The 23,157-nt window shown below is 34.3% G+C and overlaps 4 protein-coding genes across 5 annotated transcripts; 1 reads left to right on the forward strand and 3 right to left on the reverse strand.

The window, feature by feature from the left end:
• Nucleotides 1–1,766: 1,766 nt before the first annotated feature.
• Nucleotides 1,767–6,796, reverse strand: LOC105166959 (uncharacterized). The gene is made up of 8 exons (XM_011086484.3): nt 5,873–6,796; nt 4,274–4,350; nt 3,982–4,150; nt 3,294–3,382; nt 3,034–3,198; nt 2,865–2,942; nt 2,617–2,720; nt 1,767–2,153 (listed from the first exon to the last, which is right to left on the reverse strand). Exons 1-8 carry the CDS (start codon nt 6,459–6,461, stop codon nt 2,048–2,050), a joined length of 1,377 nt encoding a protein of 458 aa, XP_011084786.1. The 5' UTR covers nt 6,462–6,796; the 3' UTR covers nt 1,767–2,047.
• A 3,133-nt stretch (nt 6,797–9,929) lies between these two features.
• Nucleotides 9,930–13,878, reverse strand: GLY2 (Metallo-hydrolase/oxidoreductase superfamily protein). Its single transcript, XM_011086485.3, has 7 exons — nt 13,612–13,878; nt 13,388–13,510; nt 12,771–12,932; nt 12,236–12,314; nt 11,765–11,878; nt 10,375–10,551; nt 9,930–10,176 (listed from the first exon to the last, which is right to left on the reverse strand). Exons 1-7 carry the CDS (start codon nt 13,656–13,658, stop codon nt 10,102–10,104), a joined length of 777 nt encoding a protein of 258 aa, XP_011084787.1. The 5' UTR covers nt 13,659–13,878; the 3' UTR covers nt 9,930–10,101.
• A 1,051-nt stretch (nt 13,879–14,929) lies between these two features.
• On the forward strand, nt 14,930–17,813 carry LOC105166961 (uncharacterized). Of its 2 annotated transcripts, XM_020695379.2 has the most exons (4): nt 14,930–15,416; nt 15,519–15,711; nt 16,500–16,772; nt 17,319–17,813. In XM_020695379.2, the coding sequence occupies exons 1-4, from the start codon at nt 15,154–15,156 to the stop codon at nt 17,583–17,585; spliced, it is 996 nt and encodes a 331-aa protein (XP_020551038.1). In that variant the 5' UTR covers nt 14,930–15,153; the 3' UTR covers nt 17,586–17,813. The 2 variants fall into 2 exon arrangements, with proteins under 2 accessions (XP_020551038.1, XP_011084788.1); XM_011086486.3 differs by having other exon boundaries at nt 14,930–15,711.
• A 426-nt stretch (nt 17,814–18,239) lies between these two features.
• On the reverse strand, nt 18,240–21,987 carry NAP7 (non-intrinsic ABC protein 7). The gene is made up of 6 exons (XM_011086487.3): nt 21,703–21,987; nt 21,303–21,353; nt 20,318–20,539; nt 19,730–19,852; nt 18,906–19,082; nt 18,240–18,655 (listed from the first exon to the last, which is right to left on the reverse strand). Exons 1-6 carry the CDS (start codon nt 21,952–21,954, stop codon nt 18,569–18,571), a joined length of 912 nt encoding a protein of 303 aa, XP_011084789.1. The 5' UTR covers nt 21,955–21,987; the 3' UTR covers nt 18,240–18,568.
• Nucleotides 21,988–23,157: the final 1,170 nt, after the last annotated feature.

Genomic DNA, 23,157 nt, shown 5'->3' on the forward strand with positions numbered 1-23,157 from the left:
TTTTTTTTTTCATATTCCACATACGCGTAAATACACAAAATTTAAATACGAGACGTCTTATAAAAAAGTTTTGCATTCAAACTATTGAATTGCGGCCTGAAATGAGTATGACTCCATTGAGAGACATTTGATCAACTATGACACAATAATCTCTTTTCATTTCACACACAACACACATTAGAAGAATCTGATCATTATTACAAGACGAAAAATTTAAGCAAGGAATCATGAATCATGACATTCTTGATTTTATTTTATTTTTTTAAGGAAAAGAAGGGGGGAGAGAGTTTATGGGTTTGTGTGCCTGCTGGTCAGAGAAAACACTGTCCACACCACTTTGGTATGTTTGCCAATACACCAAGACAAAAGTGCCGTTTTCAGTGACTTGTCACTCTACGACAACAGTGTGTGTATAGTATATATGATCACTGCCTCACCAATCACTTAGTCTTATCAAATTTCATAAAATCAAACGAATTGCCTGTGTTTTTCTTTTTTTCTTGCAAGTGTTTATTTGTTGTAGTCTTACTACATCTTGCATCTTGCCATGATCCTTGGATGGGATTATTCATGAATAACTTGGAAAAAAATACTGAGTCAACTTTTATTTAATTCGCTTACGATTTGACTTTAACTTGATTTAATGATCCAGAATTGTAATTAAATCTGAATCGTGTCTTCATCATTTAATCTAAATATAATCATGTAAATATGCATTTATTATTTTGAATGTTGGTCAGCCCTCCTTTATTATAAAATAAAATTATACTAACTTAAATATCAAAAAGTCGATCTAACATATTTAACCCGTGTAATTTTTGCATTTAATATGAAATATTACAGGTGCAGTTTCAAAGGTCATCGCCTCTCCACCAGCGAGTGTGGACGGAGAGTGGTGGCGACCACAACTCCAAGAAGAGTAATGGGGCATAATGATAATATCAAGCACTCATCATCGGCCAACCAGGATTGGATCTCATACATTTTTGCAAGTCAATTCTGCAACAACAAATGCTTAGTGCAGTTGAAACAACAACTCTGAAAATAGAAACAGAAGGTGCTGTTTTAGGTTTCAAGGGCACTGCCATTGCTTCTGTCCGAAAGTTTGCTTGTTGGTTTTAAGCATTCCTCGTTTGAGCTCAGTTTATGGTTCCATTCTTGTAACTATATAATTTTTTATGCAGTTTGGTCACATCAAATATATATACATATGTATTTTTTTTAAATATAATTTTCTTAAAACATAATTTAATTGTGTTACTCAGGAATGCAGTCTCAAGCCCATAATCAGAAAATCTTGTCCGAGTCCCATTAATATGAATACTAGCTTTATGTGAAAACTTCAACGTCAACCTCAATGTATAAGAGAGTGCTTGAATGAGTTTATAAATCCTTTACCATAAGTTACAAAAAAAAATTTATAAGTGTCTTGTATAAAAATAAATTTATAAGATTCAAAATAAAATATTAGAAATTTATAAACTCTTTCAGAAAAAGTAAAAGATTTCAATAGTATTAAATACAATATTACTGTATCACATACTTATATTAACAGTTGAAAGTTTATTTTAAAATAAAATTTAATATTCCATAGGCTCAAAAAACTGAAAAAAAATATCTTTAAAAATATATTTACTTGGAAGATATTTTGAATAAGTTTGGCCAAGTACCCTCTTGTTATTTGTACCCAATGAATTTGCAATATCCAATAAGTATTCAACTTTTATTCTGGAGAGGGTAAACACACACACACACACACTGCAAGATGGAACAAAATTGCGTATAAGAATTATGTGCCAATTTGATGTCCAAAAAAATGAAAACAATATATATAAGGAGGTGGAGCCCAAAGCTTTTACTTCTCCGAGGTTTGATTATACCTATACAACACAACCTTATGCACAGCAAACTTTGGTATAAGTTCTTGAAAATTGTCTGACGGCTAAGTCAAGAGACTTGTACAGTTTCTTCGACGTACCCAAGATAGTTTCAGAACATGCGCACTCTCTTTCTGCTTAGCAGTTTGAGGAGGTTGTCTGTCTGAAGGCTAGAACATCTGGAAGAAAAGAGTGGTTGAGCCATCCCCATATGATCGAAGATCAGGAGGTCGAACCAGCGCCCTGCACAAAGGACAAGTTCTCTCCCGCTCGAACCTGGTATATGAAACAGCAGCCAGAGTCATCAGTTTTCTACTATTAGCAACCACGGGATGTTGAGAGAATTAATCAGTTTAGAGTGTAAACTTCAACAACCGGAACAATTAGTTTATGATATTATATAGATAAGAATAGTAAGATAAATCCAGTTGAATAAGATTACTTAAAATGTCAAGAAATGTAAATGGAGTTTTAAACCCAGAAAATATAATACATTTGCGGGGACGTACCGCTCTTGCCATTATACCATTTTTGTGTCTGCAAGTGAAATATTAATGGAATCCAATAACACGACCATTATCCAATGGTCCCTAGTATTGTAATCATATATAGCTATAGGCAGCTGAAACTTGGAAAGAACATATAGTATAATCTGAAGAACAAAGAATACTTAAGAATGTTAACTTTCCAAGGGCCAGTAGAAATAAAGTAACTCTGAATGGTAAAATTGAAAACTAACCATTCTGAGACACAGTCTTCACAGAATATATGTTTGCAGCGCAACAATATTGGTGCATGCATCTTCTCCTGGCATATAGCACATAGATCCCCCGCCGCATTTACCTAATTAGAAGAATTAAATAGTTCTGTGAGCATATCATCGCAATTTTTGCATAGCTGTTAGCTCAGAAGAATAACATGAAGATCTTTGCATGAGAATGTCTGCAGAAGAATGCAACTCCGGAAAACCTGACGAAAAAGCCGTACCTGTTCTGTTGTTGCATGAGACCCATAATGAATTTCCTTTCTAGATAACCCCTTCACAGCAGCAAAGAAGGATTGGACCTGAAGATGTGGAGGAGACAGAGAACAAATGCTCTCAGAGTTTTGAGGACTAGACAGGATAGCATAACAATAAGTTTGTCGAATAGCATACCTTCTCAACAATTGATGTAAGCTTGAAAGTTAAATACAAGCCTGTTGTCAGAGATGAAAAGAGGCTCCCATATTCTTTATTCAAGAAGAATCTATACCATACTGGGGCTGGTAACAATGAACGGTACAGCAGCAGCGTGTACTCAACAAGAGTCAACATCTGGCCCTGAATGACAATACAACATCATTAGATTCCTAAAGCTATTCATGCGTGTTTATAGATCATACAACACTATATTATCTGCTCTAAAATTATGTTACCTGTCTTCGAAAATTGTGTCCTCTACCATTCTTATAATACATCAGAACAACCAACTTCAAGATCATTGCTGCCTGCCGAACCATTGTATCTGAACAGTAACAAAGTAAAATTAGAAACACCTTTTTCTGATAAATGACAATGATGACATAAATACGTGAAAATGTTTCTAGACAAACATTCACAAGAACAGGGAGAGAAGAAATGAAAATAACAAAATGGTAGAGACAATGAAAATAATAATGAAGTTCGTGAGTGCTATTGATGCTATAGCTGTCAAAGCAGCAGAGGATTGTGCCTTACATCAATAGATATCAGAACAATAGGATGATTTTAAACATACGACACGCAGTGAATTTTACAAGCCTACATGTAGATATAGGGGAGAGAACTCAATGTAAGGCCTTAGTAGGTCACATTTCAAAGTATTTGCTATAACTTAAGATTCACTGGAGGGGGCATGTATATAATGGCAAAAGGGAAACTTTTATAAGTTAAAAAATATTCCAAATAGCTTAAATACAGACCAATCTATAAAATAATCCAGTGATTTACTAGTAATTTTGTCCAAAACAAAATTATGATATCCAATCAACAAGCACACCTAAAGTTAGTTTGACATACTCTCATAAACATTATAGTCGCAAATGAATGCAATGGCAAAAGCAACAAGAAGTTCAAAGTCCTTACCGTTTACCAGGATGATAAATATTGCATGCCAGAAGGGTGGGACTGCCTTCGGGGGAATCATGAGTAATGAATAGAAAAAGCGATCCTCACGATGCCACCAGTAGATTACAAATACGTGAAGCATGAACAGAACAGAATAACCAACAAGGACAAAAATCTTCCTTTCTCCCTGCAAAATCCAGTGCTAATAAGTTGGTGAGTTTCGCTTTAACCATCTTTTACTGAAGGGGTGGGGTCTTCATTTACACAAATAATGCCACTAAATATTTAAGCCATGAAACAGGAACCGCACCTTTAGAGCTGTTTGCTTCCGAAGAATGTCATTAGACTTGAACAAGATGGCAGTGATATAAATGGCAACAACAAATCCTGGAAACCAATACGTAAGTCAAGAACAGGATTCAAAAGGTGGATTTTTGAGTGAGACACGAACAAGAGACACTCAGAATGCAGAATGTGACCACATCATTCAGTTTCAGAGAAGTAAGTTGTCGTTAGTATATAGAAATTTATTACATTAATGAATAGCGAAAGACTGTCACAGCACAAAAAGCAAGACACTGTTCGCCATAATTAGATGAAAGCATTTACTTTCATAACTGAAATATAATGGTTCGTTGAAGGAAGTACAATGAAAGATGATTGCGTCATAAGGATACAGTAACTTTGTTTAGTCACTCACACCAACACCTCATCCAGATATGAAAAACATCGATCCATTAACAGATTAACTTCAGGGAAATGGAAAACCACTAAAATGAGGGCAGGTTCTTCGGAATCTATGAGAGTGATTTATAAATGTAAGAACAAGCTATTTCCAATAACCCAATTGTATAAGTATATGACAGAAAGTACACAAGCTACTTATTGCCATTGGTACGGTGAGGCGTGCTCTCTCCTTTTGAGGGCATTAAACTCCAAACTTGATTTCTCAATAGGTCGTTTTTACTTTTTATGTTCAGAAACAGTAAATGTTCACGCAAAAATAAGTAGAAAAATAAATGCCACCAAGAAAAGAAAAGAAAGAACATTTAGCCCCAAATGGCATACGCTGTATCCTTTTCATTCACGGAGAACAGATGATCAGGAAGAGAACTGTGGAATGTGGCGCGTATAGAGAGATAAACAGAACAGTTTCCATGAGCATGACTTTTCAATATTCCGATATGGAGTCCCAAACAAGAAGTTTCAAGATGCATGCATGACTTTGTATCTTTTATTTGCAACATTATCTAGTCAGAAGCATGTGAGAGAACATCACAGTGCCGAAAGTTTTTATCAACAATGTGAAGGATCATCAGCAAGTTATTCGTAGTGTCGCAAGTCAACCTCATACTACTCTCGTATTAAAACAGGAAGATAATGCAGTTAGGACCAAGTCCATTAGCACTCTCATCCAATACCAGACTGCTCAAAATACCAGAGAGTAAACATAGCCAATTGGATATGCAGAAAAAACAATTTTACTATCATCCTGAAATAATCTTTGAACCCCGGTCACTAGCTAACAAATGTCAGCTATTTATCAGCTAAACATTGCAACGACATCTTTCTAAGGTCTCACTCTCAAGAAGTCATCCAAGCAGCTTAACCAATACATAATAGAAGCTGAACTAAGTCATAAGAATTATGGCAAACAATTCTGTTAATTTTCCATCATCAGCAAAGTTTCTAGCCCCCGGAGCTAGAGAACCAACTTAGATTAATCTCACAGCAAACGAAACTGAATTTAAAACCAGTGTGCATTTACTCAAGAAATCAACTCCAAGTCATAGTAAAAAACCAATATTCAGCCATTGATGAAAAATCATTGTGAAGTATATTAGTAATTTTCACATAAACAATAACACATTGCAATCAGAATTTCGAAAAAGAAATGCAGAAGAATCACCTTGCAAGTGTTGCCGGACAAAAACCACCAACAAAAGCAACGAAAACGGAAGAATCTGCTCAATCCACCTCGCCACTTGCTGTATATCATATCTCTGATACGGCGACGCTTCCCTATTATTATTGCCACCGCTACCACCCCTCACATCCCCATTATCATTATCAGCGTCTGCCCTAGACTCCTCCGCACCCAATCCCCCATCAATGTCGCCATTATTCACACCCCCAGCTCTGGCCTGCTCCCCAACTATCCGAATCGAAACCTCCCGAATACTATTCCCACTCCCGGTGCCATTATCACTACCGCCACTCCCATCAACACCGTCACTTCTGTCAACTGACTCCGAACTGCTAGGGTTTCGTACACGACCACCGGCGTTCATATTCTCGGGTACGAGAGGATGGGCTTCAGAATACGGGTAATCGGGCCTGACCCTTAATATACCTGCATACTCCAGCAACGACGAGACAGGAGACTGTAAGAACCGAAGAGAAGCCAACTGGAGGGTCCTCGAGCTCGCTCCTCCATTGCTTGGCGACGAAGATGAAGAGGTCTCCGAATTCGTAGCATCAGCACTTGATGTCTCCATAGAAAAACACCCCAAAACAACAAAAGGGCTCCCAAATTCTACCAGAAAATGAAGGTTTCTTGCAGGAGAAGAATATCTTAATAGTTCTTCAGATGGGTTTTTCGGTTACACAAAAACCATGGAAGAGAAATGTTCAAAGAAGAAAAGTCAGATGACAGATCAATTCAGTACTACAGAAACGTATAAGCCCGTATACGTATACGTATTTATGTACGTATACAGCAGTAGAGTTGAATCTTTACTGCCGAGAAAGAAAATCGGAGTACGCAGAGAAAGAGACAGCGTTGAAGGAAGAAATATCTGACCAGAGAAGGTATTCCAAAAGAGTTATATGTACAGTCAAAGAGATCTTTTACAGGCTATAAATATATACAAGGATTAATTACACTTTTACCCCCTTAACTATATCATATATCTCATTTACCCCCAAACTAATAATTATTAACCATTTGGACTAAGTATTTGTACAAAATTTCAATAACTAAAGATTTAGTAATTACATATTCATTTTCAAATATATATAATTTACAAAAATTAGACATGTATTTGTTCATATTCTTTAAAAAATGTGCAACATCTTTTCAAATTTTTTTTATATATATATAAGTTAATCAAATATATTTATCCATTTATCAAAGAAAACTCAAGTCTCATTTGAAAAATTATAAATACTCCCATAATATTAACAAATACCCCCGTAACAGCCCGTTGTAGGCAGGTAACTGTTAGGCGGTCATTAATTTAGAGAAAAATTTATAATTTTTCAAATAATAAAGTAATAATTGTAACTATGACAAACCTTAAAAAGCCCGTAATAAAATTATACAATATATTTATTTTGTATATATCATGCTAATTTATTATTTTAATATGATTCGTAATGCTCAAGTTATTAATTGCTTTTTCTATATTTCAATTAAAAACATTTTTTATGACAAAGTAAACAAATATTTTGTTATTAAATTAACGTGAAAAAATATTTAAAATATATTAAAAATTTATATAGATATATACTGCATGCACAATCATAATGGGTCTTTTTGTCCCATTAATTAAATCAAGGGAATAAATGTTACATATTGTGTTTTAGAGGAATGAATGAGATTAGAGTATAGTTGAGGGGGTAAATTGTATTTAATTTTATACATAATTAATTTTGTGAAAATTGAACTTATCCTTTAATATATTGAAAGAGACTCAAATGGTTAAATTATATATTTTTTACTTTTTATAGCGGTTTGGTTATTTTAGTCAATGCTAATCCATTTTTATTTTGAAATTCGAAAATTTTACTTTATTTGGTTTTATTTTTTTAGAAAAAAATTAGTTAGTAGTGATGATTTGTTTCAATTTGATTTTATAATTAAAAATATACAAAAATGCTACTTCTTTGGTCTTAATTTTTAATTGTATGAAGACTACTAAAAACAATATTGCTATTTACTTTTTATCTTTACATAACACATAATTTTACTCATCACACGTTAATATGGAATAAAATAATAAATGTATTTAAAAAAATTCAGATACATATATATATATATATATGTTTTTTATTTATCAAAATACTGAAATATATTTGGAAAATAAAATAAAACATTAGTGTTTGTGCTGATCTTGGGGATTCTCACTTATATTAGAAAAAACGTGTAACTTAAAAAAAGTGACGGCTGGTGGGGAGTGGAGAAACGTCAACAAAACGCATTTCTATTTAATTAAAGTTGCTGTTTATGGCATAATAATAATTATCTCTTTATTGAAATCAACGTACACTGTGGAATGGAAATTCTCTTACCATTCTTTTTCTCTAAATGGTCAACACGCTCCCCCATTTTAAAATATATTATAAATAAAAATAAAATATATAAATTTAAAAAAAAATAATAAAAACTAAAATATTAATGAAGTGGTGCTAAAATGATACAAAATGACTTTTATTTAATGATAATAGTTAATTATTTTCTAAAAATATCTAATCAAGAATACAAGCCGTTGTGGTATCTTACTTATATATAATAAATAATTTTTCATATTTTAGAATATATTATCATATTAATTTAAGGTATTATCGACACAATAAAAGAATTTATGTAGTGGCGCTTTAATAGCATAAAGTCACTTATATAAAAAATAATAATAATTAATGTTATAAATTATCTACTTAGGGGTATAATCATTATATTTATAAATTAATGTGGTGGTGTCACAAATTATTATTTCTGACTGTAGAGAACCTTTATTTTTCAATAATTAATACAAATAATTGTTATATTTTAAAATCTGGTGCAGTAAAATCACAAAAACGTAGTTTACGAATATAGAAAGTGTTTCTTATATTATTAGAACATAAAACATTTAAAAAAAAAAAAAAAAAGGGAAGGTGTGCATGTGTTGTTTAGTGTTAGGTGACACTAAAGGATAGGGGAAAGAATTTTTGGCATATTGAAAAGAAAAGAATCCGATAGGTGGAATTAATTAATGCTTATAAATCGTACATCAAAATTTAATTTACGACTAAAATTGTTGACTCGATCGCATAATTAATAATTGTATAATTGATTACAGAATAACTAATTATTTAAAAGAATATATTTTAATAAGAAAAAGGGAGCCTAATGATTTAGACACATTTTTACTCAATTTAGGACATTTTCTATAGAGAGGATTGACTGCGATTTTGATCATTTATGGCGATGCTAAAATTCATTTTAATTCTCGATATTTAATTTTAATTTTATAATAGTTTTCAGCTCGCTTCAAAGTAGTGGCTCCAATAGGTAATTTTTCAATATTACTTTTGAAAAATAATTTCTTTTTTACAAAGAAAATTATTTTTGTCTATTTTGTTGAATAAGTATTGGTCTATTTTTTAATTAAATTCTTTCCTCCAGTTTTATGCAAGTATTTTTTTTATTTGAAAATTGCTAAAATTTCGTTATGTTCAATTTAAAATTATATTAATATGTCATTGACCAAGTTAATATTTAAATAATTGTTCAAACTGTAGATATTTCTCAGTTAAAACGGTTATACTTTTTTAAAAAATTATAGGGAAGGGACCAAGTTGCAATTGACAATGAAAAATAAGGGACAAAAACGAATAAAAATAAAAACTTTTATAGTATAATGGAAAATTCATACATCAAAAGGACTAATTTGGAGTAAATTGAAAAGATAAAGACTATTATGAAATTGACCCAACGTGGGGGACTAAAATGAATTTTAGCCTTATTGGTGATTCTCTAGACCCCAGATTTGCATGATCAGGTTTTGGAGGAACCCTTACATACATTAGGGAAGGAATATGACCACCATAAACATTTGACTCATATTTTCAAAGAATTCTTAGGACATCAGATTCAGAAAATCAGAGCCCTCCATTTTTTATGGGACCCACAAAGGAATTCATTTCCCATTCTTGCATCCAGGTGAGGGAAGGGTTTAAGGCAAATTAGGTAGCAAACTTAGTTGAATTCAAGAGAAGAATCAGATAGATGGAGTGTGTTTGCGTCTTTGTGACTTTGTATTACCACAAACCAACGACAAAGACGAAATAGCATTCATACAATATTATTATGGACCTGCTGATGATGAGAGGAGCTGAAACAACAGAAAACTGCATTCATCAAGACTACATAGTTCATCCTCTCCAGTTATCCTTTCGCTGTCTTATTTCCCGCAGGGCTTCGACTGGGGACCTGCAGCCGACCTTCTCCTGTAAATGCAAGTTGTCGTGGTTACCCCCTTGAATATGAATGTGTCGAGTTTCAATCACACTTCTTGATTATTACAAGACGGGAAATGTATCATGTGCAAGAAAGGGGGAGAGGAAAAAGCAACGGCATGTTTGATGTTTGTAAACGGATTGATTATACTCAAGATGGTAAAAAAGCTACGTCAGTATAATACTTACCTGAACCTCAGGTAGATCGACGCGCATGAATGGGTTAGTCTCCAGTTCTTCCTCGATAGTTGATGGAACGGTTGGAAGACCAGTATGTCTCTTCTGCTCAGCCCACGATAATTTTTGGGATATCCTCACATTATCTGGCTCCACAGTCGAAGCAAACTGCAAGTTCTTCACTGTATACTGCCACAGTTCAAAGATAAGTTGTCATCTTCTCATCCGAATTAGATGCAATTATCAATATCATAAGAAGCTCCCGTGCCAAAAATGGTAAAAGGAGAAAGAAGAAGAAAAAACAAGTGAAGTGGCTGGGATTCAACTTCTCTTGAATAAATTGGAGCTAAATCCAATAAGATGAAGATGAGAATCAGAAGCAAAACCAGTGGGAATGCTCATAAATCACTCATCCAAGCAACAGTTTAGCAGCAGTGACAGATAATACAGGATTAACTTACCAATAGTACATAAGAAACTTATATTCAAAATTTAGCCAGTTTAGTTTCAGCGCGACTGATTCAGTATTTATGCAATGTGAGAAAACTTCAACAACAGGACCACAATCAAATAGTTGACAATTTCTGAGAACAGATATACCCAACATCTCTAAGAGGCCAATGTTCATTCTGTAAATGGCAGCTTAACTTTCGAGGATTACATCTTCATGGCCCAAATCATACATCAGTCACCTACTTAGGTCTATACTAATAACAATATCAGGAAAAGGAAGCAAATCATGCGACTGACAAAGACCTCCAAAATGCATCTTTCAAGTAAACATTGGCAAAAACCACCACAGATTAGAGAAAGAAAATAGCATCTCAATTTCTAACAAGAAGACACAGACATCTAGAAATTTTCAAAACTAAGTTTGCTCCTCCAAATCTGATATTGCAAATCAGCTGTGGGAGACAGAGAATAAATTGTGATTCTTTGACCACATATCTTCAAACAGTTTTATGTGTATGAATTTAAGGATACTGCAAAATAGAGTATGAGAAGAAAGGAGTAACATATAACTTTCCTTTTGAATTCCCAACGCTTTCTTATTTTCCTTAAATATTTTCAACATCCAACAAAACCGGTTTCCTACACCACACGTAAGCATAGTGAAAGTCAAACAAAAAATAGAGGTGCATACTCGTGGTATTTCATGAAAAGAGGTTTTAGAGTCAGCTAAATACTACGACAAAAAAACAAAAATTACCAGAGGAAACCCAAATCAGTAAAATACAACACTCGAGACATGAATGCCGCTGTCTTCTAGCGGAAGAGAAACGGGAATTAGCCATTCCAAGTATTTTCATACAGCACATCAGAAAGATTAATGTAAACCTAAACAATTAATCACTCTAATTACCATATAAAGAGTATGCATAAGTTTTAATAATTATATCACCTCATGACCACAGTACACTCGAGTTGGCTTCGGCAAAGAACCAAGGGTAACACATAGAGATTGATACATCTGCTCTGCAGTGCCTTCAAAAAACTTCCCACAGCCAGCAACGAACTGCAGATCCATAAGAAGAAAAACAGTAAGAGATTGTAATTGTTATCTTCTTTTAATCCAACATATGATAAAAGCTAAAAATAAACATTGAGAATAAAGAGCATGCCATTGCACCCCACTTTAGGTGATACTAAAGCGACAAGCTCCATCATGCAAAAGTGCTTTGATTTCCAGAACATTCTGTTTGGTTTTGTTTAAATTTATACCTCCAATCATTTGCAAGGTGTTCAGAAAGTAAAATGCATAATCATAAAATGGCTGCCATCAACCTTACTCATTTCTCCCTCTGATAGATCCTTCACAATAATGTTTATAAGGTATAAAATACATCCAGAAATTAAAATAATCCCAGCTCACCAATGTGTCCCCAGTAAAGACTGCAGGATCATCTCCTTCTTTGCCCGTAACATAGTAACTTATATGACCCTTTGTGTGGCTGAAATCAAAGAAGTAAGTTTAATAATTAAAGCGGGAAACAGAATCACAATGATGAGATATGGTTATTTATTTGCTGTAACTGAGAAGCTCAAGCACTTTCCTGAACAAGTTCTCAATGTGCAAAGAGCAAAAGAGAACATCAAGGAAATCTTTCAAATGGAATTCTGTCAAACAATTTTGACTCCTATATCTAGTTCAGTTTGAATCTCAGCATGAAAAATTGTAAGACATACTGTCAAACAATAAATGAGCAGCTAATTGACAAATAATAGATAATTTTATGCATGCCTATAGATCAGTACAAAATCAAAGAGTTCATCAGATATCAGAATATTGACAAACCATCGTAAATTGACAAATAAACAGAGATAATATGATTGAAACAATCATAACACTAATAATAATTGCTAACTGAAACACATACAAAGCAAAAAACGAGCCATGCAGCACTTACCATGGTGTATGGAGACACAATATATCAATCCCAGTCCCAAGAGAAAGTTTATCACCATTTTCGACTTTGTTAGTACACCCTTGTACGTTATCAACAGAACCACCAAAAATCTTGATCTGAGGCACTAACTGCTTAATCTTGTCATTGCCACCAGCATGATCCCTACCATAAACAAGAAACATCCTTTAGAAAAAGATACAACCATCCAGTTACATCATACTTAGCTCAGATTATCTCACTTCACTGCAAGAAATCTTTCACCGACCATGGAACATCAAACACATATTTCATCACCATACTCTGACCTTAAAAAACAGCCAAACACCAATAGCATCTTTAACCCCTCTTTATAAACCACATAATCACAATAAAGTTTAATCCTTCAAACAAAAGAGGGCTTCAATTATAAAATAAAAGGCAAAAAGAAAACACCCGACTTTGTAGGAAGCTGCCAAACGAAAGAAACATCAGACACATACCGAGAGTGTTCAGCCCCATCATATCAGCTAAAAATAAACACAAACATATCACTGACATAATCAACAACCCAGTTCAGAACAAACAATTCACGAGCTAAAACAAAGAATTGCCACAAAATTCAAAAGAAAGAAGATGACCAGTGGTGGTGGGTGGTGAGGACGAGCTTCAGATCAACCCCGTTTTCTTGAGCTACCCGGAGAATCTTGTGAGGCTCCACAGGGTCCACCACCGCTGCTTCTTTCGTCGCCTCATCAATAATCCTGTAACACGAGAAAGATTAAGCAAACAATCACAATTTATGACGGAGAGACTGTTATCTGGGAGAAATTGAAATGGGTTTCGCTTCTCTTGGTCGATTTACATGTAGGAGTAGTTATCTTCCAGGCATGGAATGTGAAGAATCTGCATATTTTCCGGGGATTTGTTCAACACGTGTACTCGCAGAAATACAGGTAAAAGCTATATATGATTCGGTGGAGAAAGAAAGGGAATGGCGGAATAACTTATATCAACACAGTTCTTGGGTAGTAGCTGGAAGATCCTAGCATCCTTTTTGTTTTAATTTCTTTTCGATTTTCCTTCGTTTCATTTTCATTGTTTTTTCTAGGTTGACGACGAGTGGTGATCTGTATCCGATAAATGCGAATTTTTGGATAATTATATGATAATTTCCAAAATTTCCCACTACATATCAAATGAAATTTAAACAACATGCAAATATTTTGGTAATATCAAATGAAAAATGAAATCCAAAAAAATAAATAAGATTAAGCTTAAAACTTTCAAAACAATCATGTAATCATAACCTTCAATGCTTAGGTTAGCACAACCTTTTACAAAGTAAACTCAAAAGAGTAAACAAAGTTATTAACAAATAGTTATATTTGATGCATGAATAATGTATATTTACAGGTAATGTAAATTTGTGTCTTAACGTACCACGTAGTATTACTCTTATTTTGTACAAATCTTATATTTTTAATCTAAACACGTTTTACTATAGAGAATATGTCTTAATTATTTATAAACAGCTCAAACTTATTATTTACAATTGATGTGCGATATTTGCATACATCGTTAATAGATATGATCAAATCATAAAATTTCATATGAACTCTTGATCAGTCGAATGCTGCATTTTTATATATGTTTGGGTTTAAATAGGGGCAAATCCAAAGCGAAAAAAGTGGAGTTCATTAGTTAAATCTTAAAATATTTACTAATTCAAATTAAAAATATAGTATGTTCGAGGTCCATTCAATTTTGTCCCTTTTAGTTATTGTAATGTTGTTTATTAATAAAAAATTAATTATTATAACACAATGTTCTTATTTAAAATAATATTTTAAAATTTAAAATATATTATAAATAATAAAAATATATATAAACCAATCTATCACAATTCTAAAAAAAAAAAAAACAACAAATAAGAAACAAAAGAAAATCAATTTAAAAATATTACGGTCATAAAAATAAAATTGATGTTGCAGTATCATAACTTACGTTTATGAGGAAAAAAATCTTTATCTTATATATTAGTATAGATAATTAGAGATGTGCTAATTTTATTCTCATCTAAATATATATATAGATTTATATGGCAAAAGAAAAACAAAATTATCTAAAACCAAAAGAACATGATCTCCAGGGCCAAAAGTGGAACTAAACCAAAATTATACATACAGATACAGTACTCACAGTAATCTGCCTCAATACATACAGCATCACAGTAGAAGCTTTTTCTCTCCTGTATATTAATCAGTAGACTTCATTTCAAGAAACTGGTTTGATTGATTCGTTCGAGCAGGTGATTGAATCATCTCGAGTTTGTGACATCCGTGAATCTAATTCTCAGTCAACTCCAAAAGCCCAGTTAGAATTTATCAATAGCAAGCGATAAACAATGGCAAAACCCTCATCGTCGAGATTTATCGTCAGGTATTTTCATCACATTGCATCAAAACCCTCGACGAGTGGTAATCCCACCAGCAGTGCGATTTCCCATTTCATCGCCGACAATCCTAAAATTATACAGAACCGCACCTTTTCTTCTTGGCTGCCAACGAATTCCCAAAGAACTCATTTGTCGTCATCAGCCAATATTCCAGGGATTTTTGGAAAATTAGACCCACAGGTCAAATTCTTACCGAGTAGTCTGGGTTTTAGGTACTTTTCATTTAAGAATTTTGAGATGGGTTCTAAGAATTTCGCCAAAAAAGTGGTTGAAAATCCTTCTTTGGCTGTTAAAAATACATTTGCACGGTATAGGGAGGCTGTTGGGCTGCAGATTGAGGCGTTCTGGAAGAGAAATTATCTGGCGGTGCTGGGGGCAGGTGGGGTTGTGGTGTGCATTTTGCTGTGGCGTGTCTTGTTTGGCATTGCCAATACCTTTATTGGTTTCTCTGAGGGTATGGCCAAGTATGGCTTTCTAGCACTTTCATCCGCTATCGTCGCCTTTACTGTGAGTTGTTCCTTGCTGTAGTATAGTTTCTGGTTTATACATGTGTTTTCAGTTGTGTTTTTGTGGATGGATGATTGATTTTTTATTAATGATTTGATTGATGGTGAAGAAAGAAATATAACAATGGGTTGTTAAGCTGCTAATGTCTGGATGAAGTGTTAATAAGTAGTTTCAAATGGGTGAGTTTCCAGCATGTTGGCGGTCATGTGATCTGGATTGAATGGTTGCACAAATGAAACTAGTTGCAGCAATTGGGGTTGTGATTTGTCCATGTATTCCCTCCTAGTGAACTAGTATAAGTTCTTCGATTGGTTATATGGTAGTTTACCCATACAAAACATGCAGTAGCTTAATCATTCATACTTCATACCATAGTTAACCTATAATAGGATGCTGATCAATTTGCACCTAGTTATAAGCATTTTAGCCCTGTTCCTCTACTCATCCACTTGATTTTTGCTATGAATACACTATAATTTGTTTGGGAGTTGATATGTTCTGAAAGCTTTGCTGCATCTGTTGCTCAAATGAAAATGGTGATGGCTAAGTTCGCCTTCTTTCAGGATATGTTGGTAGCGTTCATTCATTGTTCTTCCCATTGTCCAGCCCTTCCTCTTCTGACTCTAGTTATAAAATCTAAACTTGAAGTCTCCACTCTTTCCTTCCTTCTGTTCCATAAAGCTGACAGTTGGAATCAAGTGCTATTACGTTTTTGCTAGCCTTTTCTCTTTATTTTTTCAATCAAACAATCACATGTACGACTCACAATATGTTTTTAACGTGTCTAGGGCTTGTACTTTCGTTCAAAGTACACAATCAATCCGGATAAAGTTTACAGAATGGCCATGAGGAAACTAAATACATCAGCAGGTATTCTTGAAGTCATGGGCGCGCCTCTCACGGGAACTGACTTGAGAGCATACGTCATGTCGGGAGGAGGTGTCACCCTGAAAAATTTCCAGCCAAGTTTAAGAAGCAAAAGGTGTTTTCTTATTTTCCCTATACGAGGTTCAGAAAGAAAGGGGTTGGTCAGCGTTGAAGTCAAGAAGAAGAAAGGCCAGGTTTTTTTTTTGGTGCCATGTGCTTCTGGTTTTCTTAGTTGAAGTGATGTTTTTAGCTATCCAGTGAATACCTTCCTGTCATTGTACTTTCTTGCCTGCATACAAATATGCTAGTTACTGGGGATTATAGCAATTTAAGTAATATGGTTTCCATTTATTCTGCTCAATGTGACCTTTAGGCAAACATAGTGCACTTTGCTTGCAGGAGGAATGTCGATTTTGTTGGTTTGTCATGTTAAGTGTGATCATCAAGGTTCACCGTCCCCGCGTCTCTATTTGTTCAGTGAACCAGGGGATCTGTGTTTGAGGTTTACAGCTAAGTCTATTTCTCTAAAAGGAAAGCAGGCTTAGTGAAATAGACTCCTGCACATTATAGTTTATGCATCTTATATGTCAGTAATTTCCATCTGTATTTCTTCATGGTTTTTCCTTTCAAATGGCTTGAGTTGAAGGATGGCGTCACCTATAGGTTGAGATTTAAGGTTTAATTGGAAAGAAGAAATGTTCCGCTTGTCCTTATATTCACTTAATTTCCATATTCTGCAGTATGATATGAAACTGTTGGCAGTGGATATTCCAATGGCAAGTGGACCCGATCAACGCCTGTTCTTGATTGGGGATGAAGAAGAGTACAAGATTGGTGGTGGCCTAATTTCTGAACTACGGGATCCAGTTGTCAAAGCATTGGCGGCAACTAAGGAGTTTGAAGCTCGTGATGCAATGGAAGATGAGGAAGACGCTGCAAGGGAACTTCAAGAAGCTGAAAGAAGGCACCGGGAAGAAGTTGAAAAGCTTGAAAAAGGGAACTCTTAGTTGCTTTGTTGAGTTTGTATAACTCACTTTGCCATTCCCTCTTTTGTCCTTGCAACCTCAAAGTTTTGACTTCCGGAATCAATTGTAGCTGCTACATTAGCACCTTGTGTTCATGTTGTAATCTTTTTGCAAGGTTTGTAGGAATTTCTTGGCGGGCTGCCTGACTGTACTTTCTAACACAACTTTCAACAGATCATAAGCACCTCACAGACATGTGGGATCATACAATCCTGAGGATAACTTTACCGTTTCTTCTTCTGTTCAACCATCATGGAGTTCATTTTGGCTTAACGAGATCTTTTGTAGATTATTCCATTACCATGTTGCTGAATTAATTGACGATCGAAGGAGCTGTTTTCAACTCAAAAGCAAAAAGTCAACTAGCAAATTCTCTAAGCTATTTTCTTTTTTAAATAGAATTCTCTAAGATAGTTTACTTTGGAGTAGAAGTTCGAAAGAGCCTAATCTTAATGTTTGCAAAACGCAACCTCAACCTGTGTAATGGAGTAGTTTCTCTAAACAAATTCCTAAATGCATATAAAAGCATAATAAGAAAAGGAACTCTCCTAAAGGGACAAAAATCAGTTCGACTGGGGATGATCCAGTTTAACTATTTCACTAAAACCGGGACACGTACCAGTGAAGAGTTCATGATTCGACCAAAACTTGTTTATTAGCAACAAAAGATACTCAACGCCGTTACAGTAACCATACAAAGAGATAGATAAGTTCGGAAAAGGAGACCAGTTCCAGAAACATGGACCACCATCCAACTGTACAGCTATAGCCCTATGGACAGGAACAGTTATACTACACTGTTCTACCTCATCATCCACAAATTGATCAATTCGCAAGTCCCCTTGTGAAACTTGATTTTCAATCTCAAAAGAGAAATTCAGAATCGCATCTTCAATTGCTGCCTTTAGTGCCAATAATATAGGTAGTCGGTGGAAGGGTCTACTGAGTCAAACATGGGGTGCTATCTATGTATTAGATATTGCCTTGTAGCCTTCTCTCTCAAGAATTTCAGCTATGGAAATATCTCCAGTCTTCACTATTCTGCCATTCTCCTGCATATGGAAATTTGTGCATATTACCAAACAATTTTTAGCACAGAGAAGTACTCCGGCTTGAGAGCAAGCTTTAGTGGCACATTATTATTCAGAGACGCACATTTTTACAAGGGCAAAGAATGAATTGAAAATATAAAATTAACGATGGAAAAGATAGAACTTCAAGAGACCAGATTCTTCTCCATGATAATCCAGTATAAATAAACACTTGCTAACTTACTTTCTTTCTGCAATATGGCTTTCTTACCATGATGTGGATATAGGTCGGTTTTATGAATTCCAGAAGGCGTAAATAGTGGGTGATCATCAAAACTGAATTATTTGGAGTCAGAAGTCCATTAACTGCTTTTGCTACATCTCGAAGAGCATCAACATCTAAACCAGAATCAATTTCATCCAATATTGATAATTCTGCACCAAGAACCTGTGAAAAAGAAAAGCTTTTAGTGCATACTTTTGTCAACTCCAACATGAATCTTAACACACTTTAATAGCATCAGAGATGTCACATCCCATTTAGAAAAATACAACATAGAAGGTAAAATCTGTAAGTGCCATTTGCAAATGTGAAACTGCCACTTTTTTTCAAAGAGAAGAAAGGAAAGAGACAGGCATTTTTATTCTCTATCCAAACAGTAGCAAAAACATAAGAAAATTGCAATCTTTAAGAAGTAACATTAACAAGAGCAGTTTGCTGTAGGATACAAATGCTCATGTTGTTGCTGGCATGACTCAAGTTGGTTAAAGCATCCAAAATAAGGATTCATTTTCAATAAACCTATTGGACTTTTCTCTGCCGGCATGATCAGGATTTTCCTTTGAGCATGTACCATTCTAAGTTCCTGATCCACCAGATCAAGATCAAAGGTTGTCTGCGGAAGTTGGGGGTTGAGATAGTTGGTTTAACTATTACAACAACAAAGATCTCAAGGAAAACCTCTCAGCTCCTATTCAATCTCACTTCAAACAGATAGAGCACAAAACTTTCCACGTCTGTATAAGCATCCTCAGAGACAGTATTCTAATCACAAATAATGAAAACTATTCTTGAGGTGTTAAAGAGTTATATACCGCAAGTTGTAAAATCTCATTGCGCTTCCTTTCTCCACCACTGAATCCTTCATTGACATTTCTGTTCAAAAAATCTATCTTCATATTCACAATTTCTAGCTTCGGTGCCACATAGCCATAGAACTGCAACAACGAATGCCATTGTGAGGTTAAAAAGAACATTGGCCTAATGTATACTTCAAACTCAACAGCAACAGACTTTTCTCCCCAAAATGAGAAAGGTGAGGGGATAGACCGACCTGGCATAGTAAAGTTTATGGGCACAAATGCTGATAGATACAAATTAGAGACAAAATTAAGTAACAGAGAGGAGTGCATGATATATTAAAGATTTTATACGTTATTAGACATCAGAAACTTTTGATTTCATTTTTCTTTAACCCCTTTAGAGGAAACAGCAACATTATTGTTAATGTTTCTAGAACATTACTTGCATTTACTTTGTTCTTAGTGGGGTTGAACATTATTTCACAAATTAATATCTCCGACATCATTCAGAGTTCTCCGAAATAATCATCAGGATAACAATGGATAACAGGTAGAAACACAAAGGTAAAAGATGAAATAAGAAGCAGCAGGAATAACTACCTCAATTGGTCCAAGCTCAGGTAATCCAAGTTTTCTCCTTCGAGCATTGTAGGCCATATTCAAAAAGTCAATATTGCTAACTCCAGGAATTTCAACTGGAGACTGAAAGCTCATAAACAATCCAGCTAGAGCTCTTTCCTCAGGTTCCATCTCAAGCAAATCTTGTCCTTTATATGTTATACTGCCTCCTGTAATTTCATAATCTGGATGACCAACAAGGACCTAAGAAAACCGAACCATCACATACAAGTTCAACTAAGAGACAACTTGTCTTCACACAATTGAAATGCATACCTGTAAAAATAAATTCAGCAATGATAGACCAACTAAAAAACATAAAAGCATATTGATAACGTGGTAAAAATTGCGGAAAGCCTGCAATTATAGATCATGGACATAAAATATGACCAAACAACTACATATCAGTCTCTTTTCTCCTTTTAAGAGATGTTACTGAGAGAACCCAATTCTTTATTAACTTTCAGCACAGTAAAGAAGTGCAAAGATTATCACAGGAGAAACTAAAGCAAAATGTCTGTTTTGGCTGCTTTTGTTTCAAATAGTAATTTTATTTGACGAAGAAGCATGGGCATTCCTTTAATAATACAATATAAGCATCAAGTAAAGTGTTTCTCTTAGCATTATTTGTTTTGAATGAAGAGATATAAATGCTAAAAAATCAGAAACCCCACTTTCTTGAATAGGCTAGTTGATCATTGCACTATTATGTTGCACCCCCATAGTTACATTCTCAACTAAGCCATGTTTTATGCAATCACAACTTGCATCTCTTCGAGCTTGCTTAGGCTGAAGCTTGATTGTTTACCACAATAAAAAATATTTTAGCATGCTCATAAAAAGCTCACATTTGTTGAATGAAATAATTAAACAAGTCAAACGTGAGCTCAAGTTCGACTAGAAGACTACATTTACTGAGAAATCAATCATGGCTTCAGAAACCAAAACAAAGCAGTAAAGCACTGACCTTCGCGAAGGTACTCTTTCCAGACCCATTTTTCCCCATCACAGCATGAACCTTTCAAATCCAGCACCAATATTAGAAGGCAAAAAAGCAAAAAAGGTACTGTAGGCATTCTACAATTAAGAGTCCATTAATAAGATCAATTCGAACACGCTTATCATTATTTTCCACTCCAAGCTTCTAGATTCATGCAAACAAATACACTTGCAATATAAATTACTCTTTACCCAGTTGCTCAACAAGACGCATAAAGCTAAGTAGATGAAATTGACAAAAACGAAATCTTATCACGCATACTCCTATCTCTTTATCTGCCATAATAGTGACAAAATCCACACTTCGACCCCTCAGAGGTCCCATAAAAAAGAATGGTTTACTCTGACTGATTAGTGAAATTAAGCACCTCGCCTTCGTGAACGGTGAGATTAACGCCTTTCAGAATAGGCTGTTTGGACTCGGCAATTACGGCAGACAGGTCTTTGACTTCAAGCAGGAGCTTCGGAGCGCCGTCGCGATCGGCGGAGGAGAATGAAGGGGACTCGACAGCGACGGCGGCCCTCAGCGTGAAGCTGCGTCGGGCCTTCACAAAACGACAGCGTCGAGGACTACTTGAGGCGGAAATTTTGAAAGAAAAGCTCGGAGTGAAGAGAGCCATTGAAGCAAAGAACTACAACAAATTCTCAATCAGAAGATGACTATGTGTATATATTGGCCCTCTTGTACTGTTAACTCAAATTTGTCCAATTCTACTTAAAGTCGTGTTATTCGTCTTGACATAAAGCAAACTTCTCAACCGCGACTTTAATGTGGAGAAAACTGGTTTGATTTATTTATGGTCCACGTGAGACGTGCGTGGAAATATTGGGCCGGATTTTCCTTTACGGGCTTCATGTAAGCTCTGTCCATGTAATGGGCCTAAAATCCTTTCTATCAAATTAAAAATTCTTTATGCCCCATTTCATCGGGTTCTAAGATTTATCCAAAAATAAATTACAACGAGCTCCTCCAAAATTTTACAAAATTAGAAATATCACCTTGTTATGTAAAAACTTAAAAATTCCCTTGATGTTAGATGAAATCATATAATCCTTAAATTGAAACCTGAAATTGTCAACTTTGCTTGTATTGTATTTTTAAAGGAAAAAAGTAGAAAATTATTTAAAAAAAATCGGATAAGGTGGATAGAACATTTTGAAAAAATTGCAAAAAAAAAAAAAGTCAATTTAGTCTATAAATTTTTTTTTCAAATAATTCTAAAAAATAAGTAAAATTATAATTTTAAAATGACATTTTAGTTAGTTCACCATAAAAAATGATGAAAACCTAACGAAAATTATTGGGTTAATTGTTAGACGATTGGTAGAATAAAGGATGTATTGATAATTTTCAAATAGTGAAAGAATAATTGTAATTATGTTAAACTTTAGAGGATCTTGTTGTAATTTACTCTGAATTATATTGTCAAAATAGGATACAATAACATAAAAACAAAATGGTAAAAGCCTCTTTTGTGCTAAAATTATAAATAAGAAAAAGACTTCTCATGTGAAAATATAAGTCCAAAAGTACATAATTTCAATAAGACTTTATATAAGTTAGTGCAACGGTAACAGTACTTTCGCACAAATTACAATAATGAATTTGTATAATTATATTTAGGCCTCTTAACGTATAATTTATTTACCTAAATTATTTATAATTTTTACATACTCATTATATACAAAACATTTTAATTTTTAAAAATTTATACGTACATCTTCTATTATTATTACATAAACTACTTTCGTTTTTCAACTGTAAGGTTGGTTTTTTTTAATTATATAAAAAAAACAAAAATAAATTATATATACAAATCATA

Source organism: Sesamum indicum, linkage group LG7, assembly GCF_026168435.1.
Source record: "Sesamum indicum cultivar Baizhima isolate 11 linkage group LG7, ASM2616843v1, whole genome shotgun sequence".
Classification (NCBI taxonomy): domain Eukaryota; kingdom Viridiplantae; phylum Streptophyta; class Magnoliopsida; order Lamiales; family Pedaliaceae; genus Sesamum; species Sesamum indicum.

Bases quoted from the DNA above. Each gene is read 5' to 3' on its own strand.
- LOC105166959 (XM_011086484.3), bottom strand. From the start codon at position 6,461: ATGGAGACATCAAGTGCTGATGCTACGAATTCGGAGACCTCTTCATCT. The intron at 4,351-5,872 runs GTGATTCTTCTG...ATTGGTTTCCAG, and splicing joins TGTCCGGCAACACTTGCAAG to GATTTGTTGTTGCCATTTAT. The intron at 3,199-3,293 runs GTAACATAATTT...ATTGTCATTCAG, and splicing joins GACACAATTTTCGAAGACAG to GGCCAGATGTTGACTCTTGT.
- NAP7 (XM_011086487.3), bottom strand. From the start codon at position 21,954: ATGGCTCTCTTCACTCCGAGCTTTTCTTTCAAAATTTCCGCCTCAAGT. The intron at 19,853-20,317 runs GTAGTTATTCCT...TCGTTGTTGCAG, and splicing joins CTGAGCTTGGACCAATTGAG to TTCTATGGCTATGTGGCACC. The intron at 18,656-18,905 runs GTAAGAAAGCCA...TTCCATATGCAG, and splicing joins CGACCTATATCCACATCATG to GAGAATGGCAGAATAGTGAA.
- GLY2 (XM_011086485.3), bottom strand. From the start codon at position 13,658: ATGCAGATTCTTCACATTCCATGCCTGGAAGATAACTACTCCTACAT. The intron at 12,933-13,387 runs GTCATCTTCTTT...TGTTTATGGTAG, and splicing joins CTCACCACCCACCACCACTG to GGATCATGCTGGTGGCAATG. The intron at 10,552-11,764 runs GTGATATAATTA...GAACTGTGGCAG, and splicing joins GAGTGTACTGTGGTCATGAG to TATACAGTGAAGAACTTGCA.
- LOC105166961 (XM_011086486.3), top strand. From the start codon at position 15,154: ATGGCAAAACCCTCATCGTCGAGATTTATCGTCAGGTATTTTCATCAC. The intron at 15,712-16,499 runs GTGAGTTGTTCC...TAACGTGTCTAG, and splicing joins CCGCTATCGTCGCCTTTACT to GGCTTGTACTTTCGTTCAAA. The intron at 16,773-17,318 runs GTTTTTTTTTTG...CATATTCTGCAG, and splicing joins TCAAGAAGAAGAAAGGCCAG to TATGATATGAAACTGTTGGC.